At 44.9% G+C, this 27164-nt stretch overlaps 1 protein-coding gene across 4 annotated transcripts in view; it reads right to left on the bottom strand.

Moving 5' to 3' along the window:
* The window catches only part of LOC134533645 (vacuolar protein sorting-associated protein 33A), a 175549-nt gene extending 149210 nt beyond the window's left edge, over window positions 1-26339 (bottom strand). For 3 of the 4 annotated variants that reach the window (XM_063371175.1, XM_063371173.1, XM_063371172.1), the window contains exons 1-4: window positions 26221-26339; window positions 8311-8507; window positions 1215-1299; window positions 915-1019 (exon numbers count right to left, since the gene is read on the bottom strand). In XM_063371175.1, the coding sequence (XP_063227245.1) occupies window positions 915-1019; window positions 1215-1299; window positions 8311-8507; window positions 26221-26322 (489 nt within the window). In that variant the 5' untranslated portion in view covers window positions 26323-26339. The remainder of the gene's footprint in view (window positions 1-914; window positions 1020-1214; window positions 1300-8310; window positions 8508-26220) is intronic. The other variant, XM_063371174.1, reaches the window with a different exon arrangement.
* Window positions 26340-27164: the final 825 nt, after the last annotated feature.

The following is a 27164-nucleotide window of genomic DNA, read 5'->3' as shown; positions in this document are numbered from 1 at the left end:
CAGAAAGCAGTTAATGGTAAAGCAATCTAGACAATTGTATTGCAATTTGTTAGGCTTGTGTGACTTTATGTTAGCTATCTGGACTTAGTAGGCGTGTTAACCAAGTGATGTACTGTTCCCCCGAAGATTAATTACATTTCTCCTTATGTGTGTGTGTGTACCGAGCCAATGTAAAGTTCTTTGGTACATATCATCATGGCAATATGATGATTTGTGAAGATTGCGTTCTTTGTTTTAAAATTCTATAAGAACACACATTGGTGCGTGATCCACCACGCGCATCAGAAGTGCAACCTCACAAATAAGACGGATAGGGAATTGTTAGGGTACTCTAATATGTGAAACACCTGTAATCACGCTTTGAAAGCACACTTTTACTAGTGTCTACCCATGTCTTCAAGGAATCAAACAATGAATCAACAGGTTTATGATAGCTAAAAATATTATTATTAACCCTAGTGGAAATGTCTGTATATATTGTCACAATTTTAATGCTAACACTAGAACCAACCACAGAGTTTAGAGTTTAGAGTTGCAAATTACGAGTTGCGAAAGAAGACAAAAGTATGAGAAAGTATTTAAATGTTTACAAAAGTATTTGAAAGTATATGAAATCATACACTGGTGTTGCCATCAGTAACCCAGTGTCATCGAGCAATCACACACCGGCTATCTCTCGTTCTTTCCCCCCTCCACAGCAGTGATAGAAAGTAACGCCAACATTAAACACGAGACCTTCATATAAGAAGTATAACTTCAAGAAGTATTTAACAAATTATCTCCACAAGAGCCGGTTTCAACACTTAAAGCACACATAAAACATCAGGATAACAAAGAGTAGCAGCAGTGGAACAGAGTAGGAAAGACAACAAAAGAGAGAAAGTAGTGTTGTACAATCATTTCTTAACTTTTACCTTGAACGTGTTCTCCAGTTCCATGGACATCAGGTCACTGTCAAAGGGAAACAGGTCACACTTGAACTCCTCGATAAACGTGAAACTGCCGAACACCCCTAGAGCCTAGCAAATAGAGACAATACAATATTGAAAACACCCAGCTAACTTGGATTTTAAATCATTACACTATTTAATTTAATTTAGTTCACCGAAAAAAAAATTGTCACTATTTTTGTTTTAATCTTACCACAAAATAAATTTTAAATATAATAAACAAAAGATCAGATTCCAACTAGTTAAAGTTCACTAATTACTAACCATGAGCCATTTCTCACATATCTTGCTGCGTCTGGGCACAAAGAACAGATGAAGTTCCTTCTTGGAGCCCCCAGACTGAACCTCACTGAAACATCAAACACATGCCAGCACTTGCACCTACTTGTCAAGACTGAGGGGAAAAACATTCAAAAACATTCATATGAACTGAACATCCAAACTCGAAAACATGTCAATGCAGCCATATGTTGGATTTAAATATGGGTGTGCATAGTCATGTTAAGAACCGTACAATAATTATTATATGCTCACTACGCTACGTTGTACTTGAATGACACGATAAAAAGCTCAGTAGCAGCTGACAAATGCCAAACATGGATGTTCTCATTTATTTGTATTGAAAACTATATTTGGCAGTGTCTATTGTATTCAATTATCAATTTAACTAGTAAAATCATTTAAACAGGAAAACATGCACCCAAAAAGAAATACAGGAATTAAATCATCCATCAATCATGAACCGGGAAGGTGGATTTGAATAGAGCACTCTCTCGTAACTACATGCCTGTCTTGAAAACATGCATAAATCAGAAGTGGAAATGGCAACTGGCTAACCAATCAGGAATTCCCTCCTTTCCAGCCAAAAATATAATTAAATGGAGGACTCTACTAATGTCCTGGAGATGGTGACAGAATTGATGACAAATGACAGTGTACATAATGATGTTAATGTGGCTTGAACACACAAGCTGAGTTTTTTCAAATAATTGCTACAAATATTTTAAAACTTTATGAAACATGGATTTTATTAAAATGAACGACTGAATAAACCAAGATCCAGATAAATCATTCCAATGCAAAACTATTTTTTCTATAAGGTATGAAATGTTTAATTGAATGCATTTTTGTTCCCTTCTGAACATTCATTACCATACATGAAAGGTGTTAAGTACTCAGATAGTTGATGTTTGTGGGAAGTAAGGTTTGGACATAATCCTGCACACTTTATCATTAATAACAGCACAGGGTAAAAAAATTAACACAAAACTACTCATCCACAGATGTTGGTGACTAAATGGCCCCTAGTCAGGAAACGTGTATGATGGAAAGAAGTACTGATTGATGTTTGTGACTACATGGCACAATAGTCAGGAAACATGAATGCTGGAATTACGTAATGATATATGTTTGTGCCTAAATGGCACACTAGTAAGAAAATGAGTATGCTGGAGATGCTGGAAGGAGGTACTGATAGTTGTTTGTGCCTAAACAGCACACACATCAGGATACAAGATGCTGGCAGGAGGTACTGCTAGTCAGCACACAGACCAGGACACAAGATGCTGGCAGGAGGTACTGATAGTCAGCACACAGACCAGCACACAAGCCACTGGCAGGAGGTACTCATAGTCAGCACACAGACCAGGACACAAGATGCTGGCAGGAGGTACTGATAGTCAGCACACAGACCAGGACACAAGCCGCTGGCAGGAGGTACTGATAGTCAGCACACAGACCAGGACACAAGATGCTGGCAGGAGGTACTCATAGTCAGCACACAGACCAGCACACAAGCCGCTGGCAGGAGGTACTCATAGTCAGCACACAGACCAGGACACAAGATGCTGGCAGGAGGTACTGATAGTCAGCACACAGACCAGGACACAAGATGCTGGCAGGAGGTACTGATAGTCAGCACACAGACCAGGACACAAGACGCTGGCAGGAGGTACTGATAGTCAGCACACAGACCAGGACACAAGATGCTGGCAGGAGGTACTGATAGTCAGCACACAGACCAGGACACAAGAAGCTGGCAGGAGGTACTGATAGTCAGCACACAGACCAGGACACAAGCCGCTGGCAGGAGGTACTGATAGTCAGCACACAGACCAGGACACAAGACGCTGGCAGGAGGTACTGATAGTCAGCACACAGACCAGGACACAAGCTGCTGGCAGGAGGTACTGATAGTCAGCACAAAGACCAGGACACAAGACACTGGCAGGAGGTACTGATAGTCAGCACACAGACCAGGACACAAGATGCTGGCAGGAGGTACTGATAGTCAGCACACAGACCAGGACACAAGACGCTGGCAGGAGGTACTGATAGTCAGCACACAGACCAGGACACAAGACTCTGGCAGGAGGTACTGATAGTCAGCACACAGACCAGGACACAAGACGCTGGCAGGAGGTACTGATAGTCAGCACACAGACCAGGACACAAGATGCTGGCAGGAGGTACTGATAGTCAGCACACAGACCAGGACACAAGAAGCTGGCAGGAGGTACTGATAGTCAGCACACAGACCAGGACACAAGCCGCTGGCAGGAGGTACTGATAGTCAGCACACAGACCAGGACACAAGACGCTGGCAGGAGGTACTGATAGTCAGCACACAGACCAGGACACAAGCTGCTGGCAGGAGGTACTGATAGTCAGCACAAAGACCAGGACACAAGACACTGGCAGGAGGTACTGATAGTCAGCACACAGACCAGGACACAAGATGCTGGCAGGAGGTACTGATAGTCAGCACACAGACCAGGACACAAGACGCTGGCAGGAGGTACTGATAGTCAGCACACAGACCAGGACACAAGATGTTGGCAGGAGGTACTGATATTCAGCACACAGACCAGGACACAAGCCACTGGCAGGAGGCACTGATAGTCAGCACACAGACCAGGACACAAGATGCTGGCAGGAGGTACTGATAGTCAGCACACAGACCAGGACACAAGCCCTGGAAGGAGGTACTGATAAACAGCACACAGACCAGGACACAAGTAGCTGGCAGGAGGTACTGATAGTCAGCACACAGACCAGGACACAAGCCCTGGCAGGAGGTACTGATAGTCAGCACACAGACCAGGACATAAGACGCTGGCAGGAGGTACTGATAGTCAGCACACAGACCAGGACACAAGATGCTGGCAGGAGGTACTAATAGTCAGCACACAGACCAGGACACAAGCCCTGGCAGGAGGTACTGATAGTCAGCACACAGACCAGGACACAAGCCGCTGGCAGGAGGTACTGATAGTCAGCACACAGACCAGGACACAAGCCGCTGGCAGGAGGTACTGATAGTCAGCACACAGACCAGGACACAAGACGCTGGCAGGAGGTACTGATAGTCAGCACACAGACCAGGACACAAGCTGCTGGCAGGAGGTACTGATAGTCAGCACAAAGACCAGGACACAAGACACTGGCAGGAGGTACTGATAGTCAGCACACAGACCAGGACACAAGAAGCTGGCAGGAGGTACTGATAGTCAGCACACAGACCAGGACACAAGCCGCTGGCAGGAGGTACTGATAGTCAGCACACAGACCAGGACACAAGACGCTGGCAGGAGGTACTGATAGTCAGCACACAGACCAGGACACAAGCTGCTGGCAGGAGGTACTGATAGTCAGCACACAGACCAGGACACAAGACACTGGCAGGAGGTACTGATAGTCAGCACACAGACCAGGACACAAGATGCTGGCAGGAGGTACTGATAGTCAGCACACAGACCAGGACACAAGATGCTGGCAGGAGGTACTGATAGTCAGCACACAGACCAGGACACAAGACACTGGCAGGAGGTACTGATAGTCAGCACACAGACCAGGACACAAGATGCTGGCAGGAGGTACTGATAGTTGTTTGTGCCTAAACAGCACACAGACCAGAACACAAGACGCTGGCAGGAGGTACTGATAGTCAGCACACAGACCAGGACACAAGACACTGGCAGGAGGTACTGATAGTCAGCACACAGACCAGGACACAAGATGCTGGCAGGAGGTACTGATAGTTGTTTGTGCCTAAACAGCACACAGACCAGAACACAAGACGCTGGCAGGAGATACTAATAGTCAGCACACAGACCAGGACATAAGACGCTGGCAGGAGGTACTGATAGTCAGCACACAGACCAGGACACAAGATGCTGGCAGGAGGTACTGATAGTCAGCACACAGACCAGGACACAAGCCCTGGCAGGAGGTACTGATAGTCAGCACACAGACCAGGACACAAGCTGCTGGCAGGAGGCACTGATAGTCAGCACACAGACCAGGACACAAGACGCTGGCAGGAGGTACTGATAGTCAGCACACAGACCAGGACATAAGACGCTGGCAGGAGGTACTGATAGTCAGCACACAGACCAGGACACAAGCCGCTGGCAGGAGGTACTCATAGTCAGCACACAGACCAGGAGACAAGCCGCTGGCAGGAGGAACTGATAGTCAGCACACAGACCAGGACACAAGCCGCTGGCAGGAGGTACTGATAGTCAGCACACAGACCAGGACACAAGATGCTGGTAGGAGGTACTGATAGTCAGCACACAGACCAGGACACAAGCCGCTGGCAGGAGGCACTGATAGTCAGCACACAGACCAGGACACAAGACGCTGGCAGGAGGTACTGATAGTCAGCACACAGACCAGGACACAAGCCGCTGGCAGGAGGTACTGATAGTCAGCACACAGACCAGGACACAAGATGTTGGCAGGAGGTACTGATATTCAGCACACAGACCAGGACACAAGCCACTGGCAGGAGGCACTGATAGTCAGCACACAGACCAGGACACAAGATGCTGGCAGGAGGTACTGATAGTCAGCACACAGACCAGGACACAAGCCCTGGAAGGGGGTACTGATAATCAGCACACAGACCAGGACACAAGTAGCTGGCAGGAGGTACTGATAGTCAGCACACAGACCAGGACACAAGCCCTGGCAGGAGGTACTGATAGTCAGCACACAGACCAGGACATAAGACGCTGGCAGGAGGTACTGATAGTCAGCACACAGACCAGGACACAAGCTGCTGGCAGGAGGCACTGATAGTCAGCACACAGACCAGGACACAAGCCCTGGCAGGAGGTACTGATAGTCAGCACACAGACCAGGACACAAGACGCTGGCAGGAGGTACTGATAGTCAGCACACAGACCAGGACACAAGACGCTGGCAGGAGGTACTGATAGTCAGCACACAGACCAGGACACAAGCCCTAGCAGGAGGTACTGATAGTCAGCACACAGACCAGGACACAAGACGCTGGCAGGAGGCACTGATAGTCAGCACACAGACCAGGACACAAGACGCTGGCAGGAGGTACTGATAGTCAGCACACAGACCCGGACACAAGACGCTGGCAGGAGGTACTGATAGTCAGCCCACAGACCAGGACACAAGACGCTGGCAGGAGGTACTGATAGTCAGCACACAGACCAGGACACAAGACGCTGGCAGGAGGTACTGATAGTCAGCACACAGACCAGGACACAAGACGCTGGCAGGAGGTACTGATAGTCAGCACACAGACCAGGACACAAGACGCTGGCAGGAGGCACTGATAGTCAGCACACAGACCAGGACACAAGACGCTGGCAGGAGGTACTGATAGTCAGCACACAGACCAGGACACAAGTAGCTGGCAGGAGGTACTGATAGTCAGCACACAGACCAGGACACAAGCCCTGGCAGGAGGTACTGATAGTCAGCACACAGACCAGGACACAAGCCGCTGGCAGGAGGCACTGATAGTCAGCACACAGACCAAGACACAAGATGCTGGCAGGAGGTACTGATAGTCAGCACACAGACCAGGACACAAGCCGCTGGCAGGAGGTACTGATAGTCAGCACACAGACCAGGACACAAGCCGCTGGCAGGAGGTACTGATAGTCAGCACACAGACCAGGACACAAGATGCTGGCAGGAGGTACTGATAGTCAGCACACAGACCAGGACACAAGCCCTGGCAGGAGGTACTGATAGTCAGCACACAGACCAGGACACAAGCCGCTGGCAGGAGGCACTGATAGTCAGCACACAGACCAGGACACAAGCCCTGGCAGGAGGTACTGATAGTCAGCACACAGACCAGGACACAAGCCGCTGGCAGGAGGCACTGATAGTCAGCACACAGACCAGGACACAAGATGCTGGCAGGAGGTACTGATAGTCAGCACACAGACCAGGACACAAGCCACTGGCAGGAGGCACTGATAGTCAGCACACAGACCAGGACACAAGATGCTGGCAGGAGGTACTGATAGTCAGCACACAGACCAGGACACAAGCCGCTGGCAGGAGGTACTGATAGTCAGCACACAGACCAGGACACAAGATGCTGGCAGGAGGTACTGATAGTCAGCACACAGACCAGGACACAAGCCCTGGCAGGAGGTACTGATAGTCAGCACACAGACCAGGACACAAGATGCTGGCAGGAGGTACTGATAGTCAGCACACAGACCAGGACACAAGACGCTGGCAGGAGGTACTGATAGTCAGCACACTGACCAGGACTCAAGCCACTGGCAGGAGGCACTGATAGTCAGCACACAGACCAGGACACAAGATGCTGGCAGGAGGTACTGATAGTCAGCACACAGACCAGGACACTAGCCCTGGCAGGAGGCACTGATAGTCAGCACACAGACCAGGACACAAGATGCTGGCAGGAGGTACTGATAGTCAGCACACAGACCAGGACACAAGCCGCTGGCAGGAGGTACTGATAGTCAGCACACAGACCAGGACACAAGCCGCTGGCAGGAGGTACTGATAGTCAGCACACAGACCAGGACACAAGCCGCTGGCAGGAGGTACTGATAGTCAGCACACAGACCAGGACACAAGCCGCTGGCAGGAGTTACTGATAGTCAGCACATAGACGAGGACACAAGCCGCTGGCAGGAGGTACTGATAGTCAGCACACTGACCAGGACTCAAGCCACTGGCAGGAGGCACTGATAGTCAGCACACAGACCAGGACACAAGACGCTGGCAGGAGGTACTGATAGTCAGCACACAGACCAGGACACAAGCCGCTGGCAGGAGGTACTGATAGTCAGCACACAGACCAGGACACAAGCCGCTGGCAGGAGGTACTGATAGTCAGCACACTGACCAGGACTCAAGCCACTGGCAGGAGGTACTGATAGTCAGCACACAGACCAGGACACAAGATGCTGGCAGGAGGTACTGATAGTCAGCACACAGACCAGGACACAAGACGCTGGCAGGAGGTACTGATAGTCAGCACACAGACCAGGACACAAGCCGCTGGAAGCAGTGAGTCGGGAAACAGGACAGGGGTGCTGGCACTCACGCAAGCACGTGCTTGGCCACCAAGTCCATCAGCTCGAGCTGGGGCCGCGTGATGAAGATGAGGTTCTTGACGTTGGAGCGGGGCAGCTTGTCCGCCCCGAGGGGAAACATCTTCACCACCTCATTTTCCCGCAGCAGGCCGTGATACTTGGCGATCAGCCCCACTGGTCCCGCCAGGCTCTTGTCCCACACGATGGCCTGCACATACACACCACTCACCAGCATGTTGCAGACACATGCACCACTCACCACACGATGGCCTGCACACACACACACACACTGCTCACCACACAAAGTCCTGTACACACACACCACTCACCAGCATGTTGCAGACACATGCACCACTCACCACATGATGGCCTGCACACACACACTGCTCACCTGAAGTCCTGTACACACACAACCACTCACCACACGGAAGTAAATTATGCATTTCAATGTCCATAGGCATGTTCAGTGTCCATACTATAAAAAAGCACTACTGGGTTAAGAAAGTGAGCTTAAAAAATATTCAACTAATAACATTTGATACTTTTACATGACAAAAAAATTATTTATTTTGGACACAATCAAGCTTTCCAGAAATAATTGTTGCACCCAAACCTGTTCATGTCACATGAGGAAACCTGTACCACGTGAGGGTAAAAGAAAATCTCGCTACTGTTCCACACAGTTAGCTACCCCATCCCTGCTCTCCGACTAGGCCAGTTCTCCATGAAAAATTTGCGTCTCTGACCAAATGCCGGGAGTGGGCAAACGTAAATAGCAGAGTAATCAAAATTTAAAGCTGTGCGATTAGCAATGAGATATGTATGTAATTCGAAGCCAAAAAATTTATTTAAATTCATGAAATTTATTTTATCAGGTGCAAATGTACGAAAAAATACACAAACATTGCAATGTGCATGGTGCATGAATTTATCAAAAAGAAATTACAGCTAAAATATGTCAATATTTTTTTTACTGAGAAAATTTTTATAGGTTCTTACACTCAAATTTGAACAGGGGCAGAAGGAATTTGCTCAAAAGCTTGAACAAAACCAACATGTAATCAGACAGGATGTTACACAGGTGAGAACCGAAATAGTAACACAGGTACAGAAGGAACCGGTACGGGTAGAAACTAAAATTGATACTATCAAAACAGATGTAAACAAACAAATGTCTACTTGTGCACAAAGAGTCGCAGTATGTAAATCACAAAGAGAAGGAGTTTATCAGGCGTAGAAACTTGTGAAAGGGAAATTGGCATTTTGAAAGAAAACATGAATTTGTGGGACAGGAAGTACAAGAAAGCAGGATGGAAATTCTGAATGTACAGGAAAATTGTAGGCAGATTCAGGCAGGAATTGTCAAAAATCAAAATGATATCACAGAACTGCATGTCAAAGTAAATGAGAATGTTAGGGAGTTCGAAATACACGAGAGAAAAATTTTGAAATAAACGTAGAGAAAGTCTTGACCGACAACATGAAAATAAGACACAAATTTGAAAAGTTTAGGGATGAGGTGGGCACAGAGTGTCTCAACAGAGTTGAGGAAAGACTAAGCAAAGTTAGGTGTGATGCAGGTGGGAATACTCACAGTGGTTGAGGTCAATAAATTCAAAAAACCAGTACCAATATTCTATGGCGATAAAAGGCGGGGCTACACCTATCCAGTTTATCACCAAATGTGATAAGGTGTTTAGTTATTTGGAAGGATCAGACTAACAACAGGTAGAACTGTTTGTGACAAAATTGGAGGGTGCTGCATTACAGTGGAGGATGCAAAAAGAAAGTGAATGGAAAAATGTTGCAGATGCGAGACAAACATTTTTAGATAAATATTGGGGTGTATATGTACAGGATGATTTTTTGCAGTATTTGTTTTCTGGTAGACACAGAGGTAGGGATGGCCCTATGGCCAATCATGATCAGCGGCTGTATGGACAAGCAAAGTATCTGAGCAATCCAGCAACAGAAGAACGCTTCACTTCAACTGAATGTGAGGTTTGAGGGCCAAAGGTAGTTGCGAGGGACGAGCGAGGGAGAGATCCAGAGCACCAGGCAACCAGCAGCCAACCCCGCGACAGGAGAGGTGACGACCGACCACCCCGGACACAGGAGCAGTGCCAGTGGCCACAAAGGGAGGCCGGAGCACAGGACCGACGGGACAGACTACGAGGAGGACTGGACAATCACAGGAATATAAACCAGTAGAACGGGAGGATCGAGCCTCACATCCCTCCCACGCAGGTGATCCAGGGCAGTGTCACAGGTTCTAGTATTGCAAAACACTCAACATAATGAAGTCACGCATGACGGGGACGATTTGTTACAGAGTACTGACGACACTTCGAAATTGTTGCAAAAAAAATCGGAATTTGTCCCTATATTCAAGGAGAATTAATAGCTACGAACTCAAAAGTAAACATGTTGGTTGATTCAGGTAACGAGGTGACTGCGATGTCAGAGGAATTTCTTAGTTCACTAGGAAGTAAGGTGACTAAATATTTAGCAACGTTACCTCTTTCTAACAATACTATTGTATGAGCCACTGGGTTTAGAAATAAAAAATGTAAAGAAACAAGTAATTTTGGAAATGAAAATAGGAGAAGCAGTAATGTGGGTAGTTTTCCTTGTGGTAAAAGGATTAAATATTAACGTGGTCTTAGGAGCCTATTCTATTGGTTACAGGGAAACAATGCCATTGTTGATTACACAAAATAATGTATTCTTTTAACAGGGACCCAAATTGCTTTCGAAACAGACAGGAAAACACAGTTATTTAGTTTTCAAGTAATAAAGGGAAATGATGTTGAGACAGAAGTAGTGTTTGAATGTAATTTTTTGAAAAGAAAGTACATAATAGCAGCTGATGAACAAACTGAGATGCATATTGGTACTGATCAGCAGCAGGCTAAATAGACCAATTTTGCAGAAACAGCATAGGGCATTCGCGAATTTCCTTGGAATTAATAACAAATATGAATTTGAATTGAAATTAAGGGAATACAAACCTTTTATACAGAGGCCATATTCAGTAGCCTATAATTTGAGACCTGCAGTAGAAAATTAAATGATAATATGGTTAATAAATATAGTCATTATTTAAAGGCGTAGTTCTGAGCATTTGAATCCCATGGTAGTCGTTAAAAAGAAAAATGGGGAAGGGGGGTAAGATTAAGTTTAGATGCTCGAAAATCAAATCACTTCATTGTACCAGATAGGGAGATACCAGAATCTATGGAAAAATTTTTACAAAAAATTTGAAGGTTGTAAATATTTTTTTGAAAATTTATTTAGTTGCATCTTATTGGCAGATCCCGTTAGTTGAAGGGTCGAAGGCGTGTACTGCTTTTTTGTATCAAGGAAGACCTATTGTTTCAAAAGATTGCAGTTTGGTTTGAATGTATCAGTAAATCACTTCATTTGAGGGCTGGAAGAAGTTTTGGGGCCTGAAATACTTGGTTTGGTAACTATTTATGTAGCTGACATTCTAGTTGCAACCAAACAGTTGAGGAACATTGCCAGGTAATTCACGTGGTCCTTAGGAAATTGCAAGAAGGTAATCTGAAGGCAAATTTCCAAAAATAAGAATTTTTGAAAGATGAAATAACTTTTTTGGGTAATATTCTAAATACCCAGGGAATTCACATTGACCCTGACCCATCACCCACACCTTGTAAACAACCAGAGAGGTTAATAAGATTTTTTTAAGGAAAATGTGGTAGAGCTGTTGATGCTGGAATTGGAAATAGAAATTTTGCTACACCAAAATTAAATGAGAAATTTTTTTATTGTATGTGATGCATCACATGAGGCGTAGGTGCCATGCTTTTTTAAGTAAATCAGGAATGAGAACAGGTTCCTATCAGTTTTGCCAGTAGAGCCCTAAATTCAGCAGAAATTAATGACACTACCACGGATAAGGAGTTACTAAGTATAGTATTTGCCTGCGCTAAGTTTCCCATCTACATCTATGGTAGGAAAACCACTGATCTCACAGATCACAAGGCCTTATGCCATATGAGTTTGTGTAAATTACTACACAGTAGAATCACAAGGTGGATTTTAGCCTTGCAGAAATACGATTTGGACATACAACACATTCCAGGGAAAAAACAAGTATTGCACATGAACAGGCTACACAGATGAAAGCGTTTCAAATCCAAACTTTATGTAAACAAACTGAAGAACTGGCCTGAAGGAATATTCAGGGGAACTGCAAACTGAAATGGATAGGGATCCTAGATTACAGAAAGTAATACAAGAGTTAGAGTCTAGTAACTGTAGAGATATTATCAAGGACAAATTTGTCATGAAAGCTGGATATTTGTTCCAAAATGTAGATAATGATGTTCCTAAGTGGGTACTGTGTTTTCCACATACTTTGAAGGAGAAAATCGTACATTTGCTGCACACTGAAGGCGGGCATTTTGGGGTGACCAAAAGTGTAAAATATATTCAGAATTTCTGTGTTTGTAAAGATGTATATACAACCATGGCTAAGATTGTAAATTTTTGTTTAATTTTTGCTCAAACAAAAGTGTTGAATCAAAAATGTCAAGGTGTTATGCAACACGTTTTAGCAACTAAGCCATTGGAAGTAATAAGTGTGAATTTATTTGGACCCCTTCTAACAGGAAGGGGTGGAGTCAAGTACATTTTTGTAGTTTTAGATGTTTTTTTGAAGTTTGTAAAATTGTACCCACTTAAACAAGCTGCAGCACAAATGCTTACTGAAAAAATAATGGATGTCTATGTCAATGACACTGGTGTTCCAAAAAAAGTAATCTCAGACAATGCTCCACAGTTCCATAGCAATTTATGGAAAACTTTCGTCATGTACTTTGGACATTGAGTTGGGGTACACTGCTATGTACTCTTGTAGATAAGACAATAATTTGGGACTAAACGGAGTGCATGAATAAATAAATAAATAAAATACATAAATTACCTATTTAAATTGTTCAATGGCTCACTTAAAATTGTATCTGTAGTTGGTCGTAATATAAGGTAAATGGGACAAATATGCATGTATCCCTATTGAAACCATGGAGAATTAAATCAAATAGTGTTTAGATGATAAGTTGGTAAATAGAAAGTGTGTGTTAAGATCCGACAATGTGAGTATGAACACGATTAGGCAATAGGTAGGCTATTCGACAGATAATTCAGAGATATAATGTTGGTAGTAAAGTAAAAATGATTTTTCATTAATGAAGGAACTTAATTTTTTTATGTTTTCAGATTGTCTCGATTTTTAGATTTTCGTTGAGCTTTACAACTGGAACACCAAGGCAATAAAGTAATTTTTGAATTTAATAAATATTGGAGATTTGCACTGTTTGTGTGGGGAGGTATTTCCTGTGTTTGGTTGGCAGGGTCAGAGAAGTGATAGGTACTGCTCACACTAGTGATTATTCCTTGCTCACAATGTGGAATACTGACCAGTTCATTTTTTACAGTTTTACAATTTTTCACAGTTTGATGATTTTTTGCTTACTCTGAATTATCTAATGGTTATCTGAAGTCGATCAACGACTCAAGGGGACTTCAGTGGAGCGTCCCTACCTTCAGCAGATCAGGAGCTAGGGAATTAATTGAAATTTGAATGAGCTAGGTAATAAATAATTTTTGGGTTGACGTAAATAAATTCAAATTTTACATATCAATTTTTAATTTTGCTTTTAACTATATTTTTCAATTTAAATGCTTCTCATATTTTACAGCAATTGATAAATAATAATAATAATTTAAATTTATTTTGCTGGATGATGATTGTTCACATTTTGTGGCTTGTAACTATTTTGAGTGTTGTTTTGGGCAGGGGGAGGGGGGGATATGAGCTGTTGGAAGTGCACATACCAATGCCTTACCTGCAACTCAACTGATTTCAACACTGAAATACTTAGCCAGTTATTTCATTTTTCCAACTTGCAATTTTTTTAAGTGAATTTTATTCTAAATTAACCACATAAGTGTTATGTATGAAGTTTTACACCCTTTTAAAAGTTATAAATATTTAGCAATTAATGCAATATAAGGATATAAGTTGATAATTTTTTTAATGGGTTTTGAGTATAACTTGGGAGGTACTTTTTTGAGACAATATAGTTTTTGTGCATTATAAATAAGAAAGAACATAAAGTAAAATTTAGTATTTCTAACATAATCAGCTGAGTGTTTCACGAATCATAATTTTAAAGAAGGTTACTATCATATTGAAGTTTTATAAAAAATAATAATAAGAGAAGTATTGATAAATTACATGCATAAATGAAAAGGAGTTGTTATATTTAATGTTTTTCTGTAATTAAGAATCAAATAAGATTTGTTACACTAATAGATAATTTTGAATTAGAATTACAAATGCAAAACAATAATTTAAAACTAGAAAAGATTTCTTACAAAGAATATTTTTCAAAATATTTGTTTTTTGTTTGTTTTGTTTTCAATGCGAGATTTGTTGTTATCTGCTGTTTAAAACATACAGTATTGGTTCTTGGTACTACAAAAGTAAATATTTTACATGTTGAAGATTATGTGAAGATTACGCGAAATTGTTTGTATTCTGCCAGATGAGCAGTGGCTCCTGTGTTTACACTGTTTTTTTTAAGCAACTGAGAGGCAAGGGTTTAATATTCAATGTTTTAAATGGCACAAGTCCATTTTTATTTTTTCCTTTTGGTAATCACCCTCCTCAGTCAAATGTAACGATGATGTTATTGCTTGCAATGGAGAATGCAATCTTGACAAATAGTTAAAGTAAACATAAGTATATTTCAATTTGCATCAGAGAAGGATTGTCCGACACTTAATGGTTGCTTTGCAAATAATGTTATCTGATTTTGAAAATATGAGTATAAGTTGTATTTAAAATAACAGAATATTTTTGAATAACAATTATGATTATTAATTTTCAAAATTTATGCAATGATGGTAAGGAAAGTTTAACTTGTTTTTTATATCTTGTTGAGTGGTTTCGTTTGTTCATGAACTGGCCAAGATGCATGTATTTATTTTTCTACAACTGTGGTGAGTTGTGTATTTATGTATTTAGTAGTTTTCTGGCCAAAACCAGCCAGATCTCCTTCTTCGTCGTTTTGTGTGCAAAAGTTACCAAATGTTTCTTCGTAATCGTGGTGACCAAGGAGATTTAATGAGCCAAATGTGTTTTTATTTTGGTGCAGTCATGAATTGAAATTCTCACATTGTAACACTGCAGATATAAATTTGCTTGACAGGGATAAGAAATGAATAAACATTTTATTACTGACCATTGCTTGATACCAAGTTTTAATATTGTAAACACAGTTTTTATGAAATAATATCATTATAATAAAATTACTAAACTTTAATAAGAATATGAGAAAGTAAATATTTTGTTATTTTTCTCAATGAGTAAGATAACAAGTTTTATTGAAATAATATGCTTGTCTTCTTTTCAGTGCTTGATGGTTCTGCATAATTCTTGAAGTGTTATTTCAATAATCTTACAAATTATAATGTTTCAGTAAATATGGATACTTGGCAGATATGAAATTGTGAATCAATACAGTGAATGTTTCTTAACACATTTGATGATGTGAAAAGAATGTTTTTTGAACTTTTCAATTAAATATAATGTTCATTTTATTGAAAAGTTGAGGGGAGGAGTAATGTATCGTTGCAAGACCATGCCATCCCCAGCTTCTAAAGAATTTAAAATAAAAAAAGAATAAATAGTGTGGTTTCTAAGTATTGCAATATACCATCTGAATATATAATTTTCAAGGTCATCATGGCATAGTTTTTCATAATTTCATTTTACTATGGATAATAATCTTGTAATTAATTTTAATGTTTAAGAGTTTTATTTTTAAAGCCTCTTTACTATAATTTTATTGGCTTTATTTTTGCTGGCTTAGATATTATTTATGTAAGGGTGGATTTCAATATTTTATTACATTTAAATGTTCTTTTATAATAATAACTTTACGTATGTGTTTTATTGAGATTTTATTACAGTGAGTATTGTGGGTAGAGAGAAAAATAGACGTATGGTGACACAGTGGCGCCAAAAGACGATAATTTGTTGCATCCTGTGCAAGAGAGAGACAGATGTTAGCCCATACCATGAGAATATCTGTGTGAAATTACAAGAGATGGAAGGTGTGGGAGAATGATGGAGACATTTGACCAAGCTGTGTTTGGTCAGTCGTTATTCAAGAACTGTGCCGAAGAGGTCATGCGGGGGTGGCGGCTCACAAATGTAATGATAATGAGCTGTTAAGAAGGGAATGAGGCCGTACCGCAATTTAGTTTTAAACAAGTAGTTTTTACATTTTTTGGACTTTTAATAGGAATTTTGAAGCCCCAGACGAGCGGCGTAGGCCCGGGTGGCCCGGGTGGCCCGCTGGCCCTCCGGGATTTTTCCTTTCCAGCGTATCTACGTACTTCGACAACAGAGACGTTGTAACAACGCAGATTACAGCCTTCCTCATGCAATCCAGTAAGAATCATTTGTTATAAATGTTTTTGTCAAATTTCAGGTTAGATGTAAAAAAATTTCCTTTCGAAGTTATTGTGAAAACAATTCTCCGGGTTTATTGTTTTTATTTTCAAAATTCATAAATTTATTTTTCAAGTAATTTTTTTGCTGGCTTTTTGCTTTTTTGCTTTGTGTGGGAAGGCATGCTGACGTGATTCTCCTTCGTTTTTCCACAACCGAGGCTTTGTTTCACACGCCAAGCGTGTGAGTCACGGTCAAGGGAGTGTGAGAAAGAGAGAAAATCGTTGCGTCATGGGAACAGAAGTAAGCATTTCATGGAAGTCTCTGATACCATGCGCCGTGATTGGCTGAAAACCATGTCAGCGAGCCAAGAACACTGCCCGCACAAAGGGAGCTCAGTGATTGTCCGAGCACCGGGCCGAGCGGTCGTTGTTCGGGCGGCGGGCCAGGCAGGCCGTGGCCGGGCGGTGGCTCGTGTTTCATCTTTTCTTGATGTACTTTTCAATTCTTTTTTGTGTTCTGTTTGTTCAGTCGATATTTTGATTTTAATTAAATAAAAGAAAAGATAAATACATTGAACATTGTTTATAAATTTCTTCTTTCTTCGTGACCTTCTAACCTGTATGTTCCACTCATCACCTAATTTGAGCTAGCCGGAGGTGGTGAGTGGTGACAACGTTAAGGACTTTATTTCGTGATGGCACAGAGTGAGTACGTAATGATCTGCGAACGTGCGTGTGGTCTGCCGGAGCTATCGAGTAAAGAACATTTATTGGTTTTGACATCGATAAGAATCTAAGTAAAAATTTATTTTAAACGTTTTTATTCTGTAATTATTGTTAACAGTTTAAAGTAAGTTAACAGCCAGTAACAGAATTTTACGCGTCCCCTACTTGCTACGTACAACAGTCGCTGAAAGATTTTTAAGTGTTTTATTTTTGTGAAAGAACAATCACCACCTTAGCTGGGCAGAATTATGACTTGTTACAAACTGTCTTTTAAATTAATAGTTATCCTTTGATACCTGCAAACAGTCAACATATGTTTGGTTTTTTTTAAGTCGATGAAGAAGTTATGTGAGAAAGGCTGTGTACCTTTTTTTGTTGTCTTAAGATGGCTGCCACAATGACTGTGAATTATCTCAAGTACCGGTATCAATAAAAATTCTTTAATGTCAGTCTGTGTTTGAAAGACATTGTTTCAGTAAACAATTTATCGACAGCAACATTTTTTTGGGAAACAACATGATTTTTCCAGCACCCAAATGATTCATGCTGGTGTTTATGAATGTCCACTTCAGACCGACTTTTGAGCTAGCTGGGGAGGCCTGTAGTGAAACAATTGGCACCCAACGTGGGGCACCTTATATTACAACTCAGATCAGCCTGGCTGAAAGAAAACCTGACTTTCAACATCCACAAACACTTCAAAAATAATTTTTTTTAAAAAAGAATGTTCAAAAAAATTTGTTGATGTTTTTAAATTGGAGGTTAAGTACAAATTTGGTTATGCTGTTTTAACTGAAGAAAAAAGTTTAAGAAGAACTTTTAGGTCAATTTTTTTAGAGCTTACAAAACACAAACCATAGTCTGCCATTACAGTATGCTTAAATTCCACACAGTTCTCATAACAAAACCAAACAAAATTTTCCTGCTTGAAAACGTGAATGTTTATTGTTTTTTTTAATACTCACAAACACTTTACATTTAGCAAATAAGTCCCGAAAACGCTTAGCATCAACTGTACAAGCCAAGGACAAAAGTTTCCTTGGGATGATGGCTAAAATTCACTTAGACCCCATCGTGACGACGACTGTGGTCGATGCAACTCTAATTGCAAACCATAGCCGTAAAGTTTGTCCCTTAGTACACATTAATTAATTGCTTGAGCCCTGCCACGACACCGAGCAGAGAACTGGCCCCAGCCGCTCCGAGAGCAGGGAGTCACCTGACCACTGCCCAGTCACAACTGGCCCCAGCCGCACCGAGAGCAGGGAGTCACCTGACCACTGCCCAGTCACAACTGGCCCCAGCCGCACCGAGAGCAGGGAGTCACCTGACCACTAGCCCAGTCACAACTGGCCCCAGCCGCACCGTGAGCAGGGAGTCACCTGACCGCTGCCCAGTCACAACTGGCCCCAGCCGCACCGTGAGCAGGGAGTCACCTGACCGCTGCCCAGTCACAACTGGCCCCAGCGGCACCGTGAGCAGGGAGTCACCTGACCGCTGCCCAGTCACAACTGGCCCCAGCCGCACCGAGAGCAGGGAGTCACCTGACCGCTGCCCAGTCACAACTGGCCCCAGCCGCACCGAGAGCAGGGAGTCACCTGACCGCTGCCCAGTCACAACTGGCCCCAGCCGCTCCGAGAGCAGGGAGTCACCTGACCGCTGCCCAGTCACAACTGGCCCCAGCCGCACCGAGAGCAGGGAGTCACCTGACCGCTGCCCAGTCACAACTGGCCCCAGCCGCTCCGAGAGCAGGGAGTCACCTGACCGCTGCCCAGTCACAACTGGCCCCAGCCGCACCGAGAGCAGGGAGTCACCTGACCGCTGCCCAGTCACAACTGGCCCCAGCCGCACCGAGAGCAGGGAGTCACCTGACCGCTGCCCAGTCACAACTGGCCCCAGCCGCACCGAGAGCAGGGAGTCACCTGACCACTGCCCTTCACAACTGGCCCCAGCCGCACCGAGAGCAGGGAGTCACCTGACCACTGCCCAGTCACAACTGGCCCCAGCCGCACCGAGAGCAGGGAGTCACCTGACCACTGCCCTTCACAACTGGCCCCAGCCGCACCGAGAGCAGGGAGTCACCTGACCGCTGCCCAGTCACAACTGGCCCCAGCCGCACCGAGAGCAGGGAGTCACCTGACCGCTGCCCAGTCACAACTGGCCCCAGCCGCACCGAGAGCAGGGAGTCACCTGACCGCTGCCCAGTCACAACTGGCCCCAGCCGCTCCGAGAGCAGGGAGTCACCTGACCGCTGCCCAGTCACAACTGGCCCCAGCCGCACCGAGAGCAGGGAGTCACCTGACCACTGCCCAGTCACAACTGGCCCCAGCCGCACCGAGAGCAGGGAGTCACCTGACCACTGCCCAGTCACAACTGGTCCCAGCCGCACCGAGAGCAGGGAGTCACCTGACCCCTGCCCAGTCACAACTGGCCCCAGCCGCTCCGAGAGCAGGGAGTCACCTGACCGCTGCCCAGTCACAACTGGCCCCAGCCGCTCCGAGAGCAGGGAGTCACCTGACCACTGCCCAGTCACAACTGGCCCCAGCCGCACCGAGAGCAGGGAGTCACCTGACCGCTGCCCAGTCACAACTGGCCCCAGCCGCACCGAGAGCAGAGAGTCACCTGACCGCTGCCCAGTCACAACTGGCCCCAGCCGCACCGAGAGCAGGGAGTCACCTGACCGCTGCCCAGTCACAACTGGCCCCAGCCGCACCGAGAGCAGGGAGTCACCTGACCACTGCCCAGTCACAACTGGCCCCAGCCGCACCGAGAGCAGGGAGTCACCTGACCACTGCCCAGTCACAACTGGCCCCAGCCGCACCGAGAGCAGAGAGTCACCTGACCGCTGCCCAGTCACAACTGGCCCCAGCCGCACCGAGAGCAGGGAGTCACCTGACCACTGCCCAGTCACAACTGGCCCCAGCCGCACCGAGAGCAGGGAGTCACCTGACCACTGCCCAGTCACAACTGGCCCCAGCCGCACCGAGAGCAGGGAGTCACCTGACCACTGCCCAGTCACAACTGGCCCCAGCCGCACCGAGAGCAGGGAGTCACCTGACCACTGCCCAGTCACTACTGGCCCCAGCCGCACCGAGAGCAGGGAGTCACCTGACCACTGCCCAGTCACAACTGGCCCCAGCCGCACCGAGAGCAGGGAGTCACCTGACCACTGCCCAGTCACAACTGGCCCCAGCCGCACCGAGAGCAGGGAGTCACCTGACCACTGCCCAGTCACAACTGGCCCCAGCCGCACCGAGAGCAGGGAGTCACCTGACCACTGCCCAGTCACAACTGGCCCCAGCCGCACCGAGAGCAGAGAGTCACCTGACCACTGCCCAGTCACAACTGGCCCCAGCCGCACCGAGAGCAGGGAGTCACCTGACCGCTGCCCAGTCACAACTGGCCCCAGCCGCACCGAGAGCAGGTAGTCACCTGACCGCTGCCCAGTCACAACTGGCCCCAGCCGCACCGAGAGCAGGGAGTCACCTGACCGCTGCCCAGTCACAACTGGCCCCAGCCGCACCGAGAGCAGGGAGTCACCTGACCACTGCCCAGTCACAACTGGCCCCAGCCGCACCGAGAGCAGGGAGTCACCTGACCGCTGCCCAGTCACAACTGGCCCCAGCCGCACCGAGAGCAGGGAGTCACCTGACCGCTGCCCAGTCACAACTTGCCCCAGCCGCACCGAGAGCAGGGAGTCACCTGACCGCTGCCCAGTCACAACTTGCCCCAGCCGCACCGAGAGCAGGGAGTCACCTGACCACTGCCCAGTCACAACTGGCCCCAGCCGCACCGAGAGCAGGGAGTCACCTGACCACTGCCCAGTCACAACTGGCCCCAGCCGCTCCGAGAGCAGGGAGTCACCTGACCACTGCCCAGTCACAACTGGCCCCAGCCGCTCCGAGAGCAGGGAGTCACCTGACCACTGCCCAGTCACAACTGGCCCCAGCCGCACCGTGAGCAGGGAGTCACCTGACCACTGCCCAGTCACAACTGGCCCCAGCCGCACCGAGAGCAGGGAGTCACCTGACCACTGCCCAGTCACAACTGGCCCCAGCCGCACCGAGAGCAGGGAGTCACCTGACCACTGCCCAGTCACAACTGGCCCCAGCCGCACCGAGAGCAGGGAGTCACCTGACCACTGCCCAGTCACAACTGGCCCCAGCCGCACCGAGAGCAGGGAGTCACCTGACCACTGCCCAGTCACAACTGGCACCAGCCGCACGGAGAGCAGGGAGTCACCTGACCACTGCCCAGTCACAACTGGCCCCAGCCGCACGGAGAGCAGGGAGTCACCTGACCACTGCCCAGTCACAACTGGCCCCAGCCGCACCGAGAGCAGGGAGTCACCTGACCACTGCCCAGTCACAACTGGCCCCAGCCGCACCGAGAGCAGGGAGTCACCTGACCACTGCCCAGTCACAACTGGCCCCAGCCGCACCGAGAGCAGGGAGTCACCTGACCACTGCCCAGTCACAACTGGCCCCAGCCCCACCGAGAGCAGGGAGTCACCTGACCACTGCCCAGTCACAACTGGCCCCAGCCGCACCGAGAGCAGGGAGTCACCTGACCACTGCCCAGTCACAACTGGCCCCAGCCGCACCGAGAGCAGGGAGTCACCTAACCGCTGCCCAGTCACAACTGGCCCCAGCCGCACCGAGAGCAGGGAGTCACCTGACCGCTGCCCAGTCACAACTGGCCCCAGCCGCACCGAGAGCAGGGAGTCACCTGACCGCTGCCCAGTCACAACTGGCCCCAGCCGCACCGAGAGCAGGGAGTCACCTGACCGCTGCCCAGTCACAACTGGCCCCAGCCGCACAGAGAGCAGGGAGTCACCTGACCACTGCCCAGTCACAACTGGTCCCAGCCGCACCGAGAGCAGGGAGTCACCTGACCACTGCCCAGTCACAACTGGCCCCAGCCGCACCGAGAGCAGGGAGTCACCTGACCACTGCCCAGTCACAACTGGCCCCAGCCGCACCGAGAGCAGGGAGTCACCTGACCACTGCCCAGTCACAACTGGCCCCAGCCGCACCGAGAGCAGGGAGTCACCTGACCGCTGCCCAGTCAAAACTGGCCCCAGCCGCACAGAGAGCAGGGAGTCACCTGACCGCTGCCCAGTCACAACTGGCCCCAGCCGCACCGAGAGCAGGGAGTCACCTGACCACTGCCCAGTCACAACTTGCCCCAGCCGCACCGAGAGCAGGGAGTCACCTGACCACTGCCCAGTCACAACACAGCTTTTGCTAAGCAACTAATCACAACCCATTTCACTACTAGTCCGTGCCATCTTTACTGTCTCTCGCTTTCTTTAGTCGAATGATAAATACTGTGGGAAATGCACAAGATACACTTTTCCATCATAAGAATCAGGGTTGGAAAAAAAACTGTTTTTTTTTTTAAATTAAACCAGGGTTTATTATTACATTAGTTATTTTGATTTGTAGAGTGTACAAATGAAAGCCATACAACATCCTACTTTCTGCCACTCATTCTGAACCAGAAAAGTTATAACATTAAAGAAACGAGACCCAGAAAATCTGCACATCTGACTGGGACAACCACAGAAAGGGTGTTTCGGTAAATATCTTACGTCGCGTCTTTTCCGCAAAGTAAACATAAAATTACGAAAATACCATTTTCCAACACTAGAGACATTCCTGTATTTATCTTGAACACAATGTTAATAAATTCCCACTAGTTTCTGAGAAATGCCAGTGTTTAGCTCACATTTCAATATCCGTGCACTGCCGCTGCCCGCCATGTCTGTTTGTGTGTTTATTTTGGAGAACTTTAGTCAACGGTATTGTTTTGCTCGATGTTGATGTGCCTCGCCCCCTTCACCCCCTCTCCCCCCACCAGCTCCCTCTATGGCCCGGTGTGTGTGCGTGTGATATCCACTAATATTATTAATATATATTATTTTTAGTCAAATATTTGTATGTGTACAAATGTGCACAAACATACCTAGCATTAGCATTAGCTTTAGCATGTGGGAATCATAACCTATAATAATAAGTGTTTTTTTCAAGTTTTCTATTTGTAATTGTGGCAGTTTAGTATTTATTTCAATGGAAGAACATTCACAATGTACTCAAAATGCTGGTTCAATTTTGGATATTTTATTGAGTGGAGAAATTCCTGATGTGTGGTTGTCAGATGACGAGGGTTTAGAAGATGAAATTCCTGCGGTGGTTTCCCCTAGACAGTTACGTGTTGGTGCTAGTAGGGTAAGTGCAAATGCTACACAAACAGACAATCTGGATGATTCAGTAGATGAAACATCCACAAGCCATTCAGGTGGCAATGAAAATGAACAGACTACTTCACAGTTCACAATCATCAACAAGAAAGACATTGCATGGTATCGTAAACCAATTTGTCTTCCCCGAACCATACATTTGTGGCAGTGCTGATGTGAATGAACTATTATCACCTGTGGGATATTATCACCGATATTTGCCTGATTCAATCTTTGAAAAAATGGCAGAGATGACCAACTTGTATGCAGTGCAACAAAACAAACACATTTCAAACACACATCATCGGAGGAAATTCAGAAGTTGCTTGCTCTCCATTTAGCTGCAGGAACTTTGAAATTTCCAAGAGCACAACTGTTTTAGGATGAAGCACTGGGAATTAATATATTCCTAGAAAACATGACAAGGGACCGCTTCTTTGAGTTGAGGTCAACTTTACCCATAGTGAATAGTTTGGAAATGCCTGTTGAATGCAAAGATAAGGTCTACAGAGTAAGACCTTTGTATGACTCAATTCTTTCCAGATGTTTTGAGTTAGAAACTGAAGAAGAATTATCTGTTGATGAACAGATTGTCCCATTTACAGGCAGGTATAGCCTGAAGCAATATGTGAAATGCAAATCTTGTCCTTAGGGGATAAAAATATTTTATTTGTGTGGACAGTCTGGCTTAGCATACAATTTTCTTATTTACCAAGGATCCATGCCAGAAATCGATCCAATAGAGTTGAAGAAGCTAGGTCCTGGTGCATCTGTGGTGCTACATATGGTGAAAAGAATTGAAAATCTACATGGCCACAAACTTTATTTTGATAAATTTTTTCTCCACATACAACCTCTTTCAAATTCTGAAAGAAAAGAAGATTCATGTAGCTGGAACAGTCAGGGTTAATAGATTCGGAAATCCTCCATTGACACTAGACAAAGAATGCCATGAAGAAAGACCGTAGCTACTCTGAAGAAATCATAAATCGAGGAGAAATGTAACCATAGTAAAATGGGTAGATAATAAAACAGTGGTGTTGGCATTAAATTTTGTAGGAAAAGGGAAAGTTGATATGGTTGACAGATGGTCAAAGAAACAGAATAAGTATGTGTCAGTGGAGCGACCAGAAATTGTTCGGCTCTACAACTATGGAATGGGTGGTGTCGATCTTTTGGATCAAATGCTCAGTTATTACAGAACAATTATAAAATCTAGAAAGTGAACCCTGCGCATGATTTTTCATGCTTCGGACATGGAAGTTGTTCAGTCATGGTTCGAATACCGACGGGATGCTGTAGCATTGGGCATACCATCGAAGAAAATACTTGATCTAATGAACTTCAGGATGCGCGTAACAGAAGGGTTGCTCTATGCAGGGAAGAAAGTGACTACAAAGAAACGTTGTCGCCCCTCAAATAATGACATCTCGCCAATCCAGCATGTGCAGCAGCGACGAAGAGGAGAAGCTAGGCCTGCTCCTGAAGTTCAACTTGACTGTGTCGACCACCTCCCAGTTCACGATGGTGACAAATTAGGGACACGCTGTAAGATGTCAAAATGGATGGGAAGATCGAGAATCTCTTGTCAGAAATGCAAGATTCATCTCTGTCTTACGAAGGACAAAAACTGCTTTCTTGCATACCATTCAAGCAAATAGCTTCATTCTGGATCTTTGATTGCCCCCCCGCCACCCACCTATGTTTGATTTTGTATATTGTATTTATCAGTTCTTTTGTTTGAAATGGCCAACAATTGCTTGCTATGATTATTATTGTACAAGTTTCAAATATCCCCGAACAATTTATTTGCTTGGATAAGCGTTAGCTTGTGTTTGAAAGTGCCAATTGATATGCTTCTTGTTTAGTAATTTAATCAACTGATTGTTTCCCCTCTTGTTTGTTATTGTATTTAGTATTTAAGTTGTTTCTTACATTGTTTTTTGGTTTATTTGAATTGATAATCGTAAGTTTATGTTTGAAAATGTTATTTTCGAAAGACCTATAATTACATCAACAAGTGCGTAATAAGTACATTTGTACACATATTTTTTTAAGCTATTCAAATTTACAAAAACCACAATTGGATTCTGTATTTAAAAAATATGCTGATTTCAAACATGTTAACAAATAATTTTTATTTGAACTTTGGAAAAGTCAGGATTGAAAGGGTTAAGAATACATACATGCGATAAAGTACAAACGTATTAAATCCCCACTAGCGTAAACACATACATGCGATAAAGTACAAACGCATTAAATACCCACTAGCGTAAACAAACTAAATAAACAAAAGAATTAACTTTCATAAAGTTGGCTTTCACGTTCAATGCTTGTATTTATGTGGCCCAGCGTTTAGCCAATCAGATAACACATAACCATTACCAGATAATCGGCACTAAAGAAAACAGGTTATTGTGCTACAGCCACCCGCCCCCCTCAATAAATTACAATTGCGAGGTACCTTTGATCCATCACACTGTGTAAGCAAACGAAGTAATTCTTTTTTAGCTAATTCTTGAACCAAAGCAACATTCACCTTACCGCCAGACAAATGGGACGCCATTTTTAAAAATCTACATAGATAATAGTAAGACTTCAACAAAAAAAAATTTCAACAGGACAATATAGGAAATTCATTCCTTTAAAACATCGCGAACGCTGAAGGCAACCACTGCAGTGATCCCAGCGGCTAAAGCTTGAAGAACGACCGCGAAATTCAAAATCCCTTGTAATTCTCATCACAGATTTCTCTAATCTTTTTGTAGTGATGAAAGGAATTTAATCTCCAAATATTTTATGAAAACATTCTATTCAAATTCAAAATAAGTTTTCATAATCTACAAAAATATAATGACATAATAATCATGAAATTTTTTTTAACATTAACATGTGACACATCATACAACTTAAAACAATGCAACATACTTAACTTAAAACTTGCCTTTAAGTAAATATTTTCTTGTAAATAATCACAAGAAACAAAAAAAATAATATCATAATAAAGGTGCTCAACTAATAAAAAGGATAAGAACACTCCAAAAATAGTATTTTTGAGTACCTACCTTGTCGTCTGCTGGGTTGTCCCACGAATGAAGTTAGGAAAGTTTATGCCTGGTGAGTGCTCAAGAACGGTTCCTGGCCAAGTGGCGAGAGACGGTAATTACGAAATGAAGAACAAAAGATACAGAACGACCTAGATTTAATGCAGAAAAGACACTTTACTCAACTCGCCGTGATTCAGTGCCAGAGCACGGTCCTCCCTACTTATAGGGCATGAGCATTACAGTTTGACGTCGTACCTCCGTGCCTCGGCGTTAAAGCCCGGATCACAGCCCTGTCCGCAGCGCGATGCGGCTTTGGAAATGACGTCACTTCCGCTCCGTGCGCGCGAGAGCAGTGCGCTGG

The sequence above is a fragment of the Bacillus rossius genome, chromosome 7 (assembly GCF_032445375.1).
Source record: "Bacillus rossius redtenbacheri isolate Brsri chromosome 7, Brsri_v3, whole genome shotgun sequence".
Taxonomy (NCBI): domain Eukaryota; kingdom Metazoa; phylum Arthropoda; class Insecta; order Phasmatodea; family Bacillidae; genus Bacillus; species Bacillus rossius.
The sequence above is the reverse complement of the archived record's forward strand: the minus strand, read 5'-3'. Positions and strand labels throughout refer to the sequence as shown.